The sequence below is a fragment of the Rhineura floridana genome, chromosome 21 (assembly GCF_030035675.1).
Source record: "Rhineura floridana isolate rRhiFlo1 chromosome 21, rRhiFlo1.hap2, whole genome shotgun sequence".
Classification (NCBI taxonomy): Eukaryota; Metazoa; Chordata; class Lepidosauria; order Squamata; family Rhineuridae; genus Rhineura; species Rhineura floridana.
The window spans coordinates 5,930,627-5,949,306 of NC_084500.1; the positions used below are offsets into that span (position 1 = coordinate 5,930,627).

The 18,680-nt window shown below is 44.2% G+C and overlaps 1 protein-coding gene across 7 annotated transcripts in view; it reads left to right on the forward strand.

The window, feature by feature from the left end:
• CLIP2 (CAP-Gly domain containing linker protein 2) overlaps positions 1-18,680 on the forward strand; it is a 107,492-nt gene that overhangs the window by 58,879 nt on the left and 29,933 nt on the right. For all 7 annotated transcript variants that reach the window (XM_061604900.1, XM_061604902.1, XM_061604903.1 and 4 more), the window contains 4 exons: positions 1,779-1,992; positions 5,608-5,805; positions 6,468-6,571; positions 11,083-11,143. In XM_061604900.1, the coding sequence (XP_061460884.1) occupies positions 1,779-1,992; positions 5,608-5,805; positions 6,468-6,571; positions 11,083-11,143 (577 nt within the window). The remainder of the gene's footprint in view (positions 1-1,778; positions 1,993-5,607; positions 5,806-6,467; positions 6,572-11,082; positions 11,144-18,680) is intronic.

Sequence of the window (18,680 nt, forward strand, 5' to 3'; positions counted from 1 at the left end):
GTGGGGCTCATGAGAATTCCTAGGCCCAGTTTTAATGCTTGGTAGTTGGATCAGAGCCAGACCTCTCCCCCCCCCTCGCCTTAAGGCGTCATTAAAGACAACAGGGGTGGAAGGCAGACAGACGTGAGGTTCTCCTGCACCATTGATATTAAATTTGCATTTATTTGTGTTTATGTTATTTATACACTTTTTGTCGGGGCGATCCTCAAGCCAAAGTTCTCTGGGCAGCTTAGGAGAATTAAAACGAAACGAATCTGTTTCCAATCCAACTGCAGCAGAAACTCAACCCAATGGCAACGGCATTAATAAAATCACAAAGCCCTATGAAAAATAGAGACTTTGCAGCAGGAAAATCAATTTGTGTCTACCAAGCATGTTAACAGCATGAAGATTCCATAGGAAACCAGTAATAAATCGTGGGACTAGTTCAAATATTTTATGGAGTCGGGGGAGGTACACCAGATCAAATAACTGTCATGTTTTTCAGACTTGCATCTGGAAGCATAGATTGATTCCTGTGGATTAAGAGGCATGTGGATCATGTGCAGCCCTCACAGGCCTTTAGTGTGGCCTGATGCGGGCACCCAAGATGCCTTTGAATCCTCCCCACACATCCCGTCACTGAATTTTGCTGCCTGCTGTGCTTGTATAGATTTATGGGGAGGGCTACAGGGAGGGTCTTGCATGTGTATTGTGTCTCTAGCAGTCAATTTTTGGGCACTTTTAAGAGTAGGGATGGGAAAACTGTGGCCCTCCAGATGTTGTTGGACTCTAGCTCCTATCAGCCAAAGCCAGCATAGCTGGTGGCTCCATGTCAGTAGGGCAGTGGCATCCGTTTCGGATTTTAGTCTGAACTTTCAAGGAGATGGCCAAGGTGCAAAAGCATGGCATGGCCAATGGTCAGGGATAGGATGGGAGTTGTCAGAGTTCCGGGAGAACAGAGGAGGGGGTCCCCAAAGATAGGTAACGCGGCGACAAGTCTCAGGGACCCAACTGACAAAAATAGAAGCCATTGTTGTTATAAATATATGCAAAAGCGTGAGAGTATACGGTTTGCGAACAGATTTCACACTTATTACAGCATTCAGTGGGTGAATGTCTTCAATGATACTTTTTTTAGGATTTGCAGGAACGATACATTCCTGAAAGGAAGAAAAGTCTAGAAAAAAAATAATGAGCGGTTAAAGTCTGCCATCCATGCATGTTCTCCAACCCATGTGTGAAGAAGTATGAAACGAGGCGCAATCGTGGAGATCTCGCAACCTCCATTATTTGGAGAACTTTACTGTTGTTTATAAAGGGACCTCAGCTTTTGTTTACTTAGTGGCCTAGGCTTGCACGATTGTTATATGTGTAAACTGGATGCTCTCACATTTTTACATATCTGTAATCACATCTATGTTTGTTAATTGGCCTCCTGTGACTTGATCTCTTTGTCGCCCAGTTGCAGTAGTCTGACAGCATCTGGAAGGTCACAGGTTTCCCACCTGCATTATGGGTAACTGACTGAGGGAGACAGAGAGCTGACCCTTGTGGCACATTCTCCAGTGCGGGCTCCATTACCTTGTTACCTGAAGCGAAGCAGTGATGGAGCTCAGCGAGTCTCCTCAGGAAGGAAATTCCATGAACTTAGGTGCCACCACTAAGGAGGTCTCATGCAGTCATCCACCACTCTGACAGTGTTTGGGTCTTAGTTTGTGGCCTCCGACGGTGACCTAAGTATGGAAACTAGGAGCATGGAGCAGAAATCTAACCCCTGCCCGTCTCTTTGACGCCAGGTATTTTCAGTGTCCGCCCAAGTTTGGCCTCTTTGCTCCAATCCACAAGGTCATCCGGATCGGCTTTCCGTCCACCAGCCCGGCCAAAGCCAAGAAGAGCAAGCGAATGGCCATGGGCGTGTCGGCCTTGACCCACAGCCCCAGCAGCTCCTCCATCAGCTCCGTCAGTTCCGTGGCCTCCTCTGTCGGGGGAAGACCCAGCCGGACCGGGCTGGTAAGGAACCTGTAGGGAACCGCCTTTGCAGGCTCCTGTGTTCAGGAATCTGCCCAACCTGGTTAACCAAAGGTGACCGGAACATCAGGGAGACATTTTACTTAAGATCTCCATTTACTGCTTTTTCTATTTGAGGGTGCGCTGGCATAGCACAGTGGGGAGGAGAGCCTGGCTGGGAGTCCAGAGTCTGTGAGTTCAAATCCTCGCTCACGTCTCCTGGGTGTCAAGGGCCAGCTAAAGATCACCCCCACAGTGAGTGGCTCAGGGGTGACGTGCCCTGCCACCTGTGCAGCCGTGGGCAAGCTGCATAGTCCCAAGGAGCCCAGTTCCCCCCAGCTGGCAGCTGCGGACAAGGAAGGGGTTGGCTTGTGCAGCTGTAGCAATCTGAGCAGGCCCTAGCCAGCTGGGGAGGACTAGCCTCAGAGAGAGGCAATGGTAAACCCCCTCGGAATACCGCTTACCATGAAATCCCTATTCATAGGGTCGCCATAAGTCGGGATTGACTTGAAGGCAGTCCATTTCCATTTTGGCACTTTACAGATGTACATAGCCCAACACAGATTGTTTTCCGCTCCTAAGAAACCTCCAGTTTAAAGGGAAAAGGGAGGGAGGGAGGAGGTGAACATGTGCTTGGTGCATGTACGCAAAGCTTGGTTACGCTTAGATACAGAGATAAAAGAACAAAGGAAATATAAACCCAACCTACAGAAATAAAGGGCAATACAGAATTGGGTCTGGATGTCTGAATCTAAAAAGTATTGATGCCATAGTTAATAAAATAGAAAAAAAGTCCAACTTTAATCTCAAGCAAATAACATGTATATAACAATACAGGAGGAAAAATATTATTTATTATTTATCTGTTGCATTTCTACCCCGCTTTTCTTTTCATGATAGAAACCCAAGGCGGCTTACCCTCTATGTTATTGAGGTCCCAGGGTTACAACAATTTAAAAACCCATAATTAAAACAGTTCAAAGCAACCTAAGCAACGTAACAGAGAATAGAGTGGGTCCTAAAAATATACATCTCAGGTGTCAAAGGTCACAGTGAGGAGGTGCATCTTCAGCATTCGCTGACAGTTCTACAATGGAGTTGCCAGACCCACTTTGGTAGGGAGGCAGCTCCACAGCTTTAGAGGCTGCCACAGAGAAGGCTCTCTCCCGGGCCACCACCTTCTGAACTTCTGAGGGTGGCAGAACTACCAAAAGGGCCCCTCTGCTGATCTCAACACTCAACTGTAGGGAAGAAGCGGTCTTTCAGATATTTGGAACCTAAGTTGTTGAGAGTTTTAAGCACTAATGTGAGCACCTTGTACTAGGCCTGGAAATGAACTGGCAACCCATGTGACTTTTAAAACAGGGGTTCTATGAGTTCTAAAAGTAAGCCCAGCCAGTAATCTGGCCACTGCATTTTGGACCAGTTGAAGTTTCCGAGTCATCTTCAAGGACAGCCCCACTTGGAGAGCATTGCAATAATCCAGTCTGGAAGTTACCAGAGCATGGAGCACTGTGGCCAAGTCTTCTCTGTCCTAAAGGGGCCGAAGCTGGCGAACCAACTGGAGCTAGGAAAAGACACTCCTGGCCACTGAGGCCACCTGAACCTCCAGTGACAGTGTTGGATCAAGGAGTACCTCCAGGCTGCGGACTTGCTTCTTCAAGGAAATAGCAACCCCATCCAGAACAGGCCATCTTCCCACCTCCTGGACATGAGAACTCTGGACACTCAGCACCTCTGTCTTTTCAGGATTCAGCCTCAATTTATTGGCCCACATCCAGTCCATCACTGCTTCAAGCACCGGTCCAGCACCTCAACTGCTTCTCCTGATTCAGATGGAATAGAGAGGTAGAGCTGAGTGTCATCTGCATATTGATGGCACCTCACTCCAAATATATCTAGACATTTTATTTTTTCCCCTTTATTGTTATATGCATACTGATTCCTTGAGATTAAAGTTTGACTTTTTTTCTATTTTATTAACTATGGCATTAATACTTCTTAGGTTTAGATATAGAAACACAGGAAGTTGCTTTATCCCAGGGATTCCCAAACTGTGGTTCATGGACCATCAATGGTCTATTCAGGTGGTCCACAGCGTATCTGTGGATTTGTGGTTGAAGATGGGAAATGGCACATCAGTCGCGTTAAATATCCATATTGATTTTCAATTGTGTTTGTATTGCACCTTTTGTTTCTTGCTTATTCTGTCTTGTTGCATTGCAGTTTGAATTCTATGGAATGTAAATGGTAATACAATAACGTACAATATGTAAGGAATTTAAAAAGCAATAAAAGTGCAATTAAAAATCATACAGCATCTAGCGCGGCGCTTTACAATTGCTAGAGCAGGCGGTGTCCAGAGGTGCTATAGTAGCACAACAAAAGTGGGACAAAAATGTAGCAGAACATTTGCAGTATAAAAAGTTGCGGGATTTCAGCAAGAAGTTATGGAATATGCACTAACTGGAAATGAAGTAGTCTTTCCGCCCCAAAATGTTGCAGGCGCAAAAAGTGCAGTAATACCTCAGTTAAGGAATTGTCCAGGAACAAAGCTCCTTTTAAGGAAGGCTTTTTTTAAAAAAGATGAAACTGACCAACTTTGTTATGGATTAACTTTCAAGCCTGTGCCTTTGCTTTAAGGTGAAACTGACCAGCCTGTGCCTTTGCTTTGCATTAAAGAGATCTCTTGCTTTCTTCCAGGGTTGGGAGGATCCAACACGATTCCGAGGAGGGGAAGGAGGGGAGTGGGTGGGTGCTGGGTAGGCACCCTTTAAAGCCCCTGTTGAAGCTGCCCCCACCATCTATGAGCGGGTGTAGGAACCTATCCCTCTTCTTTCCATGTTATTCCTACCTCTGGTACCAAAGTTTCTGTTAAAGAAGTAATGTCTAGAAACTGTTGTGTTAAAAATGAGCTGTTCTTCGCTCTGGTCATAAGAAGGAGCCGGACAGCAGTTTTAAAAGTAAAATATAAAAAGTTTATTAAAAGCCACTCACGTGAAACAACTACAATGTGAGTGCGGTCGACCCCCACCTGCCTTTGTCCCCAAGCTTATATACTCTTCAGTAAGCATCTTACAGGAAGCTTTACAATAGGAACTCCAAATCAGGCAGCACTATAGTAGTTCACATTCTGAGTGGCTGATTTCCAGTTTACAACAGTACAACATTCCCTGATCACGCTTCCGGCCATTCCCTGATTTCTCCTTTGGTCATATTTCCGGTCATGTCTAGATCATGCCCTGACTGCGTGCTCAGCTTACTCTACAGAGGTGGCGAATGCACGTCATCCGTTGTCTCATGGAGGTGCTAAGCCATAACAGTAGATAACTTTCAAGGAGATGTTAAGCTGTACTGTTACAAAGGAATTAACCCTTAACAGGACGCATCTGCTTTGTTAACTGAGGTCTTACTGTATTGAAAGCGGGATTGTGTGTGACCGGCCCAATAGCATCATGGGCACAAATCATGCTGAACATGCAATGAAAAGGATGTCTGGAGGGCCTCAGAGTGTTCAGACTGTATTTGGACAAGATGTTCAGCTTGTTGTAAAGTTGATGGGCTGAGTACTGGATCCGCCAGTTGTGCATCTGAGCTTGCTCACCTTTTCCTCTGCAGCTGACGGAGACCTCCTCCCACTACGCCCGGAAGATCTCAGGCACAACGGCCCTGCAGGAGGCTCTGAAGGAGAAGCAGCAGCACATTGAGCAGCTGCTGGCCGAGCGCGACCTGGAGCGAGCTGAGGTTGCCAAAGCAACTACCCGCATCTGTGAGGTGGAGAAGGAGATCAGCATCCTGAAAGCCCAGCACGAGCAGGTAGGGGGTAGCCTGGGATGCAAATTGCTGCAACAAAATCAGAAGTATGGAATGAAATGCATTTTGTTGACATTTGCGTTTATAGGATCACAGGAGGAGACTGCCCTTTACCGAATCAGGAAACAATACAAGCTGAGGCACCAGTTGGATGTGAAACCAAAACATCAATGTAATAAAGCACACAACTGGAGAATAACTGTATGCATAAATACATGATTTATGAAATACGGGGAACGTAGATCAAATGCTGCATTAATGCTTAGGAGAAGCTGGTGAAATACACACACACGTACAAAGATTAAAACATGCCGTATACAATTGTGTTGAACACCATGTCATTGGTAAATGTGCTGTACGCAGAGATGTAAACGTGAATCTTAATAGGAATGTATATCTTTAATGGTATCCTGGTATAATCCTGTTTTGCAACACACCCTTCTTCAGAAATGTCTTGTATACATTTGTAGAAACAGCGAGACAAATAACAGCATTTATGGCAGAGGATGAATGGCAGCAGAAGTGAAACAGCACTGCATGTGACAAATATAGGGCAGAGTGGGAAACGATGATGTTGCACATCCTTCTGTGTGTGGGTGTGCAGATATACAGCCCCTATCATGCCAGTATGTGGTGCATTTATTGAGACTGTTTTCTTTTCCTAGTACGTCGCTGAAGCAGAAGGAAATTTGCAGAGAGCACGTACCTTGCTAGATGGATCACAGAAGGAAAAGGTTGAGTTGCTGAATCAGTTGGAAGAGGAGAAAAGGTATCTGTCCTGGGGCGGAGGCAGGACTGGGCAAAACATGGTCTCGTAGCTTTCCCTTTCTCACGCAAAAAGGATCAGTGGATCCACATTGGAATATGCTTGGGCATTTGGTGATAGCAGCGGCAGGGATGAAGCCTTGGCTAGTGACTAGGGACATCAGAGAATTCTGATGGAAATGGGAGCAAAAGTTTCCAGTGTTTGCTTATTTGTCCCGTGTGTGAAATGGAAATCAATCCAACAAGTATGATTAGTATTTGCTGTTGTCTTTTCCAATTTGCAAATGATGCATAATGGATGATGTCTAAACACACAACTATTTGTTTTTTTTTTTTTTCAATAATTTTTATTCAGATTTTCATAAAACATACAAGACGAAATCATAAAACATTCAAAGACAAAAAACAAAATCAAAAATAGTTAAACAAAAAAAAAAAGAAAAAAAAAAGAAAAAAAAATAAAAAATAAAGAGTAAAATATTGACTTCCCATTTGTCAAAGATCAAATCAGTTATAAGTCTACAACACACAACAATCCTGTCTCTTAAGTCATACTACAAAATCACTTTCCTCCAGTAGTTATCTTACTTAATCATCAAATCTCATAAACATTACTTTATTCTTTCCACAAAAAGTCAAAGAGAGGTTTCAATTCTTTAAGAAATATATCTATCAATTTTTTTTCCAGATAGGCATATCGATTAATCCATCTCATTACTAATTATGATAATCTTATTGTCATAACCATAGTCAAAATAAACATTTCAATTAATCCATCACATCAGAATCTGTTAGGTTCAGTAATTTCAGTAGCCATTGTTCTATTATCCCTATTAGTTCCATTTTCCATCTTCCATCTTCAGTAGTCTTGTTAAGTCCAGTAATTTCAGTATCCAATCTTCCATTATCAGTATTCCATAATAATCTTGCTGTCAAAGCCATAGTCATATAGTAAGAGTCTGATGGGAATTACCTCTATCCCAAATATTTTCTTGCCATCCATTCTGAATAAGTTGCTGAAATACTGCTGTAAAATCATATCTCTGTTCTTTTTTTCAAAATACACTGGGTCATCTCTTGAAAGTTTTTCCATTGTCACATGGCTGCAGTTAATTCCATAGATTTTCTCTATATTGGGCTCCATCACATCATTCCAGTCCAGAAGATTATCCATGCCATTGATAACTTTATCTCTAGAATCTTCATTAATTTCTTCAGAGATAACATTGAGTTCCAAACAATAAATTTTATTTCTAAAGTCCATAGACTCCAAATCTTGTTCCTGTTCCACGTTTGTTCCAATCTCCGGGATCTCCTCTCTCACAGGGACCCCTGTTTCAGTCTCCAGGGTCTCCTCTCTCACAGGGACCCCTGTTCCAGTCTCCAGGGTCTCCTCTCTCACAAGGACCCCTATGTCTTTAATCTCCTGTGTCTCCAAACAATAGATTTTGTTTCTAAAGTCCATAGACTCCAAATCTTTTTCCTGTTCCACGTTTGTTCCAATCTCCGAGGTCTCCTCTCTCACAGGGACCCCTTCCAGGGTCACCTCTCTCACAGGGACCCCTATATCTTTAATCTCCTGCTTCATTTTACTCAATTCAATTTTCAGCTCCTTACAACCCTGTCGCAGGTTTTGTTTCGTTATCTCAATCTCATCCATTATTTTCTGAAACATAGTTATTTCCACACAACTATTTGCATTGCACTTCCTTTGCATGGAAATGGTTTGGAATAACGTAACCTACGTCTGTAGGGTTTGCTCAGTGCACCATCAAAATATATTATTATTATTATTATTATTATTATTATCTTTATTTATACCCCGCCATTTTTCCAAAACTGGAACTCATGGCGGCTTCCAGATAAAAATACATATAATTAAAAACATACAAAGTCTACATTAAAATAAGATTAAACTATTTCCAATATTAAAACCATACACACATATAGCTAAAAGAGTTCAGACTAGTTTAAAAATGATATAATAGACATTAGCAATGCAGCACCCTTCACGCCCTATCCTTAGCCTTCAATTCCAAAGGCTTGTTGGAACAGGAAGGTCTTTGCTTGTCAGCGGAAGGACTGCAAAGAGGGGGTCATTCTTACCTCCCTAGGAAGGGAATTCCAAAGCCTAGGGGCAGCCACCGAGAAGGCCCTCTCACGCGTCCCCACTAGTCGTACTTGAGAAGATGTGGGTATTGAGCAAAGGGCCTCTCCTGAGGATCTCAGGGCCCGGGCAGGCTCATACAGGGAGATACGGTCTGATAAACAGCCTGGACCTAAGCCATATAGGGCTTTATAGGTCATCACCAGCACTTTGAATTGTGTCCAGGAACAGAGTGGCAACCAGTGGAGCTTTTGTAACAGGGGAGTCGTATGGTCCCTGTAACCAGCCCCAGTTAACATTCCGGCTGCAGCACGTTGTACCAACTGAAGTTTCCGAACAGTCTTCAGAGGCAGCCCCACGTAGAGCGCGTTACAGTAATCTAAACGGGATGTAACTAAGGCATGTGTCACCGTGGCCAGATCAGTCAGCTCAAGGAACGGGCGCAGTTGGCGCGCTAGTCTTAGTTGTGCAAAAGCACTCCTGGCCACTGCAGAAACCTGGGCCTCCAAATTTAACACTGAGTCCAGGAGCACACCCAAACTGCGAATATAACAAACAGGCGAGATGCATTTCCATCCAGCGCTAACTCATTTAATGTTGCTAATAACATTTCAATATGCAACATTTCCACTGTTCAGAATGTTCAGGGGCTGGGGACACATGTGTGGCTCGTCTGATTTCAGCGTTGAAAAATCCTTCTTGGACGTTTCATTAGAGAAGAGCGCTCAGTGATTTCGAGAGTTAGAAACGGTAAATAAAAACCAGGAGAAGATATATATGGTTACAAATGGCATTATCATTACTACTACTAGCCTACTATGAGGAATGGTTGAAGGAGCTGGATATGTTGTAGCCTTGAAAAGAGAAGATTAAATGAGAGCAGAAAAGTTGCCTTCAAACATTCTCCCTAATGTTTTGCTGAAATTCCCATTCTTGTGGTTTGAACCTGTTGGCTAGCCTCAAGAACAACAGAAAACATGTGTGTGTATGTGTATGTGTGTGTTGTTACCCCCTTTTGCCCAGGGGTGCGGAAACATTCTTTTAAACAGATCCAGGTACACAGTGCAAGTTAACACCAGCTGGGCCAATTAATTTGGTTTATTATTTATTTATTACATTTATATCCCACCCTTCCTCCCACTAGGAGCCCAGAATTAACAGAATAATGCAGGCACTCTATTTTACGTAGAGCTACTTAATATTTTTAACACTGCAGAGCAGATATACTTCACCATTCAGCTGCTGGGAGATTCCTATCCTAAATTTTATCAGTACTCCCTCCTGCCCTGTATCTTATTTATTGGCATACGGAATCTCCTCGAGCAATGGACTGCCATCGTGGATATATACCTACTGGGCTGTCTTCACTTTCCAGGGACTGGCCTCCTGTGCAGCCAATCAGGATGATGCATGAGTCATCCTTAGACTCATCTGGGCTGGTGCAAACATGTAGACCAGTTCATGAGCAGGGGTAGATAAGTGGAGAGCTTTAAAAGATGTTTATGGGTGTTAGCCCACACAAGGGCCTAAAGGAGCGTCCATCCGTCCATCAGTTTTTAGTTTGAACATAAACCTTGCCTGGTCAAAATGTGAGCTCCAAAAAAGCAAGGGGAAATTGCACAGGGCCACAGGTGGCAGATGAGTATTAGATGGTCCAGATGAGGCGATTAGTGTTTCAGAGATGGGGAGAGTATCTTATCTATGTCTGCTTGGCAGCAATCCTTTAAGGGTGGGTTGTGATATTGCTGAGTGTGAGGGGTTGGTTGGTTGAGATAATATATGAGGTAGTGAATGATTGTAGTGGTTGTGTGGAATGGATGGTGAGCGAGATTGGGTGAGTGGTTGTGTGATGTGTGTGTGTTATACGGACTGGAAGTTTGCTTTATGCCGCCTGGCAGTGCTCTTGAACTTCATGTTGAAGTTGTGTTTGTGCATATGGGTATTTATGTATTTGTGCTTCTTTTGCTTTTACGCCAACCATTTGACATCAATTTTATTATGCTTATTGTTTATACATATATGTATACATGTCTGTATTTTTCTATTTTCTTCAAAACCTTCAGCTAGCAAGCAGAATATAAATGTAAAGAATCATTAAAAATGTAAATGCCTTCAAGTCGATTCCGACTTATGGCGACCCTATGAATAGGGTTTTCATGAGGCTGAGAGGCAGTGACTGGCCCAGGGTCACCCAGTGAGCTTCATGGCTATGTGGGGATTCGAACCCTGGTCTTCCAGGTCGTAATCCAACACCTTAACCACTACACCACACTCTCTCTTAAAGAATCATTACAATAATGTAATTACCTACCTAGCACAAGAGAGAGATTCAGAGGTAATTGTAATCACGCCCCCAAAACACAATCTTCATGCTGAATGTTTTTCTGGCTTTCCCCCCTCTGTTATAGGAAGGTAGAAGATTTGCAGTTCCGCGTCGAGGAAGAATCTATTACAAAGGGAGACTTGGAGGTAATCTGTGGCACGCCCACATTTTAAAGTCGAATGGCCTGAACTGTCCTGATGTGGCTTTCCTTCCACGTGGCTGCCTTCTACTAAAGAGATTGTCGATTAGCTGCTGACTGATAAAACGCAGGGCAGTGCAGTGTGTTTTCAGAAAGGCATTGACAAAGGAGCATTTCAGGATGTGCTTCAGAGAGCACATGTGGTTAAAGGTCAATAATCGGCTGGGTTCTATCCAAGTTTTGGTTTTGTTTCCATTTCTTTGGAATCAATGTATTTATTTCATTTAAAAAGCAAATGGCACGCTGAGCAAATCAGAAACCTTTCCAAGATTGCCCTCCTCCCCACAATTTTGTTTCAGTTTTATCTGCCATTTAAACAAGTCTTGTTCTGTTTAGGAGTAAAATTATATTGTCACTTTTTGGGGTGGTGGGGGCATCTGTGCTCATAGGGTGGTATCTGACTAAGTCATACTCAAGGCTGGCCCGTTAAAATTAAGTAACTTCAGTACATCTGCTCTGCATATGATAAACATTGGATTTCACCCTTAATAAACAAAGGCTTAAAAACAGCAACCCTCAAGTATATAGGTTTCCAAAGAGCCTTTCTCTCGGGAGTTTTAAATTAAAATCTATTTTGGGTAGAGGTTGTTAAAAATTAAAATGGGTACCCTCCAAATGTTGAGGCCTGAGCACCCTTTACAGCTCCTTGAAAGTTTGGACTAAAACCCGAAGTGGATTCTACTGCCCCACTGACATGGAGCCACTGCCTTTGTCCAAAAAGGTTCCCAGAGCAGCTTACAAAAATCAGTACTAAGGCGGTCCTCACAATCAAAAAAGATGTGGCACACGAGGAAAGAGAAATGGGAGAGAGAAGGGAAACTCAAGCACAAGTTCTTGATGTCACAGTTCTTAAAGTTGTAGCCCAGGTCAGCAGCGGTTCTGTCTGCCTTGCCCTTGATAAAGAGCAGCTCCTCCCCTGAAGCACACTCTCCCTCCCCCTCACCACCAGATCAGAGCCCAGGAGCAGAGCAGGCAACCACGGGAAGGAGGACAGGGCAGTTCCTGCCCCACAGTAGCTGGCGCACTTGATGAGATTTTCCAGGTGAAAGGTTTCATTGTGGAAGTTGTCCCTCCAGGGTAGCTCCTCTGTGCTGTTGGTTGTGGTACTTCACTGTTTGCATGAGAAGGGAGGGAAGTATTCATAAGGCAAGGGTGTGCATCATTTTTGCAGTGGGTAGGGACAGCGCCGACAGCTGGCATATCTGGGCAGTAGCCAGGCTCCCAGCACCCTGGCAGGGTCCACTGCTAATGTGCCCCCTTGATTTTTATTTCTAGCCCTGGGCTCTGAGCCACTTCTGGCAGTTGAATCTAGCCAGTCTTAAATTCCCCACAGTGCCCCCAGCCTAGCATAATCCTGGCGTAGGGATGGGCGAAAATTCCGCTGAATTCGGATCTGGCACTGGAGTTTTCAATGGTCTGCATATTCTCCATCTTTGTGGAACAATCCTGATTGCTCTGAACTTCAGCAGCTCTTTCCCAGCACCAGATTATTTCCGTTTGAATATTCCCTCAAATATACTGTTCTTTCATTGATTTTACTCACGGCACAGCACAACACAGCTGTACAGCACTCTCTCTTTCTGTTCCCCCCCCCCGGCTCAAATAATCCAGGCTCCAAGCAAGAAGGAAGCAAACCAAGCCTACAATAGCCTGTAATAGTGGAGGAGGAGGAGGAGGACGTGAAGTTGCTTTCCTTTCAAAATATTGATTATTCCTTTCAAAATTTTGATTATTCCTTTCAAAATATTGATATTTTATTTCAAAATATTGATATATTTCAAAATATTGATTATTCCTTTCAAAATATTGATAGTTTATATCAAAATGATTATTCCTTTCAAAATATTGATATTAATGGTATTTGGGGGAGAAAAAAATTGGACTGGTAAAAGCAATAGACAGCAGACAAAGACCAAACATGAATCAATACTGCCTGTTAGGTCAACGGAATGTTTTGGATGCGGCACTGGCCAATGGATCCCATCCCTACCCTGGGGCATTGTGGGAAATATAAAAGGGCTCCTAGACCCAGATGCCTGGTGCTTCTGGGAGATGTTCCACTGAAGCTATGTAAGCCCATCAGAGGAGAGGACTCACCAGAAGACACTTTACCCAGGGCTCTTTCAAACTTGGAGTCAGCCCTGGGGCTGTGCAAACACCCCTTAGCTCAAATTGGAATTTGGCGCAGCAAACGGAACTGTTAAAAAATAGCTTTCTTTCCAAGTTCAGATCTGAAGCTCAGACCCTTTCACATTCTTGACTGCAGTTCCTTGAACTGGGAGCCATAAGAAAGGCTGCCCATTGAAATGGAAGGCAAAGGAAATGGCAAGTTCTATGCATCCCAATGGGAAACGATACTCCTATGTCCACTAAATAATAAAGCCGATTATCTCCCGTGAGTTCTCCCTACCTCTGGTTCTCTCTCCTCTTTCATAATTCTAACTTTACTTGGGGACGGGGATTGAGCTGCCGGGGGGTGGTGGTGTCAGGCTGGTGGCAACAACAAATACATTATGAGCCTGAATTTGGAGGGAGCTGGGTGTGGCTCAGAATTCAGCATGGAATTCTAAAATCCTTTTCCAAGTTCTTCATCGCTGTTATTTTTACTTGTGCAAGAAACCACTTGGGGACATCTCATCACACAGACCTCGAAAGCCTGTACTGATTTTATTTTTCACACAGACACCTGCAGCACAGGCGAAGGGCCTAGGATCCCAAGTGGTGTGAACTGTTGTAGTCAGATGAGTATTAGATACACCCTTGGCAAAGGTAGCCTGGAGGCGCTGGAGAGTTTTTTTGGTCGAAAGAAGAGGTGCACAGAGTCAAGAATTAGAGGCTGTCCAAAAAGCTGCTCAAAGGCGGCGAGCAAATAAATCTGGGCATGACGTTTCTTTGAGAAGCTGCGAGACAGGGTAAAGAGGACAGGGTAGGAGAAAGCATCCCTCTCCTTCCACCCCCCCCCACTCCCTGGGCACATTTGGACAAACGGTCCTCTGGGGAGGCAGGTGTGCTCCTATTGCTGTTGGATGGGGGCCACTTGAAAGCAGTATTGAGGGCTTCAGGGCAAAATATTGATTTATAGATGACATGTTGTCATCAAGGACAATTCATGTAGCGGAATGTATCTAATTAAAAGCATTTATATACCACTTAATATTTCAAAAACCTCTGAGCAGTGTAGAGTCTCCTAAAAAAACAAGAGACATCATTAAAACAAATGACAACCTCAGACCAATACAACAGCACTATAAAAACACCATATAAAAGCAAATAAAACAGAAATCCAGAAGATTCAAACATAGCAACATAAGGAGCTGCCTTGAGCTGAGTCAGACTCAATGGTCTGCTTAGCTCAGTACTGTCTACATTGATGGGTTCAAGGCAGGAGTCTCTCCCAGCCCTACCTGGAGATGCCAGGGATTGAACCTGGGACCTTCTGCATGCAAGGAAGATGCTGTACCACTGAGCTATGGCCCTTCCTCCATATAAAACAGGGTCCAATCTTATGAGTCAGGGAAGGCTTTGGCAAAAAGATTTGTCTTCATATGACATCCGAAGCAACCGATGGTTGTGGCTTCACATATGGCAGAGGGAAGGGCATTTCACATCAGAAAATGTCCATGTTTGAGTCACCACTCTATATTTTGCAGAGTGCCAGGCCAGGGGTAAAATTTCCCCATATGGTCTAAGTGAGAGGGCCTTCTCAGTGGTGGCCCCCAAATTATGGAATGATCTCCCTGACGAGGTGCTCCTGGCTCCAATGCTGTTATCTTTTCGGCGCCAGGTCAAGACTTTCCTCTTCTCCCAGGCATTTTAGCATGTGTTTTTAAATTGTTTTTTAAAAATACATTTTTAAATTTGTATATTTGTTTTTAATGTTTTAATTGTTGTAAACCGCCCAGAGAGCTTCGGCTATGGGGCGGTATACAAATGTAATAATAAATAAATAAATAAGTGATCTTACAGTTCTATGCAGGGGGCAGGCAATCTTTCAGGCAACCTGGTTCTGAGTTCTAACAAGAAGACTTGGAACATGGCCCGTTAGCTGATTGGCAGGAAGTGCAGTTCCCTGAGCACAGGTGTAATATGTGCACAGTCCAGACTCTCCACTCAACAACTTGGAGTTACCAGGGATTCAGGGCAAGCAGTGCTGGTCTCTGGATTTGCCTGGGGGCAGCACGAAATGAATTGCAGGGACACATACGTCCTGTCTCCAGAATAGGTGCTTGTCTAGGACAGCAGTTTGCAGTGGGTGGTAGTGATCTCATCTCGGATCATGAGACGAGTCACTTTATGTTTACATGTTTAACTTTGGGGAGGGGGGGTGTGCGTGTGCACGCGTGTGCATGCACGCTTGTCATTGCCTAGAAGGTTGACTTGAAAGCTGCCTCTCAGTTCTCTTGCAGGGTTGGTTTCCTCCCCCCCCCACTTGCTACATCTTGTCTGAATGAGTTTCCCTGCCCTTTTCAGATCTGGCACTCTCCTTATTCTGCTGTTTGTGAACTGCCTTCCTTTGTCTTGCTCGTCAAAGAAGATAACATTACAGTTCTCCTCTTGTTCTTTCTCTTTACTTATCCCCCTGTTTTCTACTCCCTCCCACCCTCCCAATTTTTATTTCTTTCTTTTCCTTGTTTTGTTCTTTGTGTTTTCTTCCGTGACCAGACTCAGACGCAGCTGGAGCATGCCCGAATACGGGAGCTCGAGCAGAGCCTCCTGTTTGAGAAGACACAAGCTGAAAAGCTTCTCAAAGAGTTGGAGGAAACCAGGGTAATCATCCCTAACCCCACTCCCCTGTAAACCAGTCCCATCCTGACCTGCTCCACGCTAGCCAATGCCTGTGGATCAGATTGCTTGCATCAGTTTTGATACCCAACAAACCCTTGTTCTTGGTGGTGCTTTTAAAAAGATATTTCCTTTGGGTTTTGTTTTTGTTGTTCTGCTTTCATTATTTCATTTTTAACATTTTATTGGTTATTTCCCCTCTTTCTCACTTTGCCTCCCACCTGTCTTCTCTCTCTCTCCACTTTCTGAAGATGGTAACATTTTGCCATTTTGCCTTCGCTGTATCTTTAAGGCAAATCTTTCTCTTTTTGGTTTCTCTTCTCCAGCTTCCCATGCAACATGAAAACCATCCAGACCTGAGCAAATCACCACTCTCCATTCAATTTAACAAATCGATAATCAATCACCTGCTGAATACAGGGGGACCATTTACCTTGCGGTGTGAATGCAACCACCTTGGCAGGCTGTCACCTGTTATTGTTCTACCTGGGGTCTTTTGAAAATATTAACCATATATCCCCACCAGTCAAAAAGGGGGGAGGTTTAATGTCTTGCCCGTTGGCTTTACCAAGCAGCCGTGTGCCTGCCTCGGGTCATTGCCCCATGATAAATGGCAGTCTGTATTCACCTATTCATCATTGCAGAACTCTTCAGGGCCCCAGGAATTCTGCGTCAAAATTCCATAATTGTGGGTCTGGAATTTTGAGATGCAAGTTAAATCAATTGGCGTGTTAAAATTGGGGTGGTATCGGGTACCAGGATATCGTTGGGAGGCCTTGCATTTACTGTGGTCCGTCCACCTGTCTCCAGTTCTAGTTGCTGCCCTTTAAAAGCAGATATTGTAGAGCTGGGCAAAGGGCAGAAAACAGTGGCCAAAATGATCCAACAGCTGGAACAACTCCCCTGCGGGGAAAGGTTTAGGAGAAAAGCATGTAAAGGGGCGAATATTATCAAATCCTGTGTGCGTGCAAGTAGGGAGAAAGTGGAGACGTTCTTCCTCATTCCTCATAATAGTAGAAGCCAGTTGGGGTCATCCAACGATGCTGAATGACGGGGAGATTTAGGGCAGATGAAAGGAAGTACTTTTTCACACAGCACATAGTTAAAGCATGGAATTCGCTCCCACCAGAGGCAGTGCAGGTCACTGACTGTAAAAGAGGATCCAACAAATTCATGGACGATAAACATGTATGGATGTGAAAGTTGGACAGTAAAAAAAGCGGATAAGAGAAAAATCAACTCATTTGAAATGTGGTGCTGGAGGAGAGCTTTGCGCACACCATGGACTGCAAAAAAGACAAATAACTGGGTGTTAGAACAAATTAAACCAGAACTATCACTAGAAGCTAAAATGATGAAACTGAGGTTATCATACTTTGGACACACCATGAGAAGACCTGATTCACTAGAAAAGACAATAATGCTGGGGAAAACAGAAGGGAGTAGAAAAAGAGGAAGGCTAAACAAGAGATGGATTGATTCCATCAAGAAAGCCACAGACCTGAACTTGCAAGATCTGAACAGGATGGTTCACGACAGATGCTCTTGGAGGTCGCTGATTCATAGGGTCACCATAAGTCAACTTGAAGGCACATAACAGCAACAACAAAGCAATGGATGGCGACTTGTTAAGATGGTTCTATACTGCCTCCAGGCGGCACGCTTGAGCCCCAGTTACTGAACATCATGAGCAGGGCAGTCCTCTTGCATTGCTTTCCAGCGGCATCTGTTTGGCCGCTGTGGAAAATGGGCTGCTGGACTAAGTAGGTCTTTGGGCTGATCCAGCAAGGGTCGTCTTCTATCCTTATCTATCCCAATCTGATCTGCTTCTTCTTCAAGACAGAAGATAGTCCCCCAGCTGCCTGTCTTCTATCATGGGACAGAAAACGGTGTCACACGGATAATCCCAGCCAATCTGAATCCAGGCACTGATCAGGCCGACACACTGGAGGCCTTCAAGAGGCAGCTGGACAGCCATCTGTCGGGAATGCTTTGATTTGGATTCCTGTGTTGAGCAGGGGGTTGGACTTGATGGCCTTACAGGCCCCTTCCAACTCTACTATTCTATGATTCTATGATTCTACTTTCAGTTGATACCCTGGGAATGGAATGGACTGCTTCTTCCTGAACAATATTGTCCTCATGGCGTCCTTTAGAAAGAGGGAGAGGAAGGAAGGCTTGATGCACACCTGGACAGACACAGTAACCTGTAGGGTGTCTGGCATGCAATAGTGCCTTAAGACGTCTCACCAAGCACCGACAAGAACTGAGAGGCTTTGGAACCCAAGGCATCATCTCAGTCCTTTTTTCAGTCTTGGTTTTTTTAAAAGTCTGGCTGTTTTCCCCAGCCTCCAAAAATGGGTCCAGAAAAAAGTGGAGCCCCTTTAAAAAACAAAAAGCAAGCAGATCAGACCCAGATATTCTGGAATTTTGTGTCAGTCCTCCAGGATGCTGAATTCCACGCCTGACGCTTAATCTCACACTTCAGCAAGTCTGGCATCTGTGCAAAGCCCCTGGATTACCACCGCTTTAAACAATGTTGTAACTTTTATTTTGTAGGGAAAGGAAATTGAGTTGTTGGGGATATTGTTCTGGGGGAAGTATTGGGGGGTGCATGCACTGTGGGGCTGCGGAGAAAGAAAGAGTTGTCATCTTCTGTTCATATTCTCAGCCCCCTTCCCCACCTTTTGGAGAGTAGCATT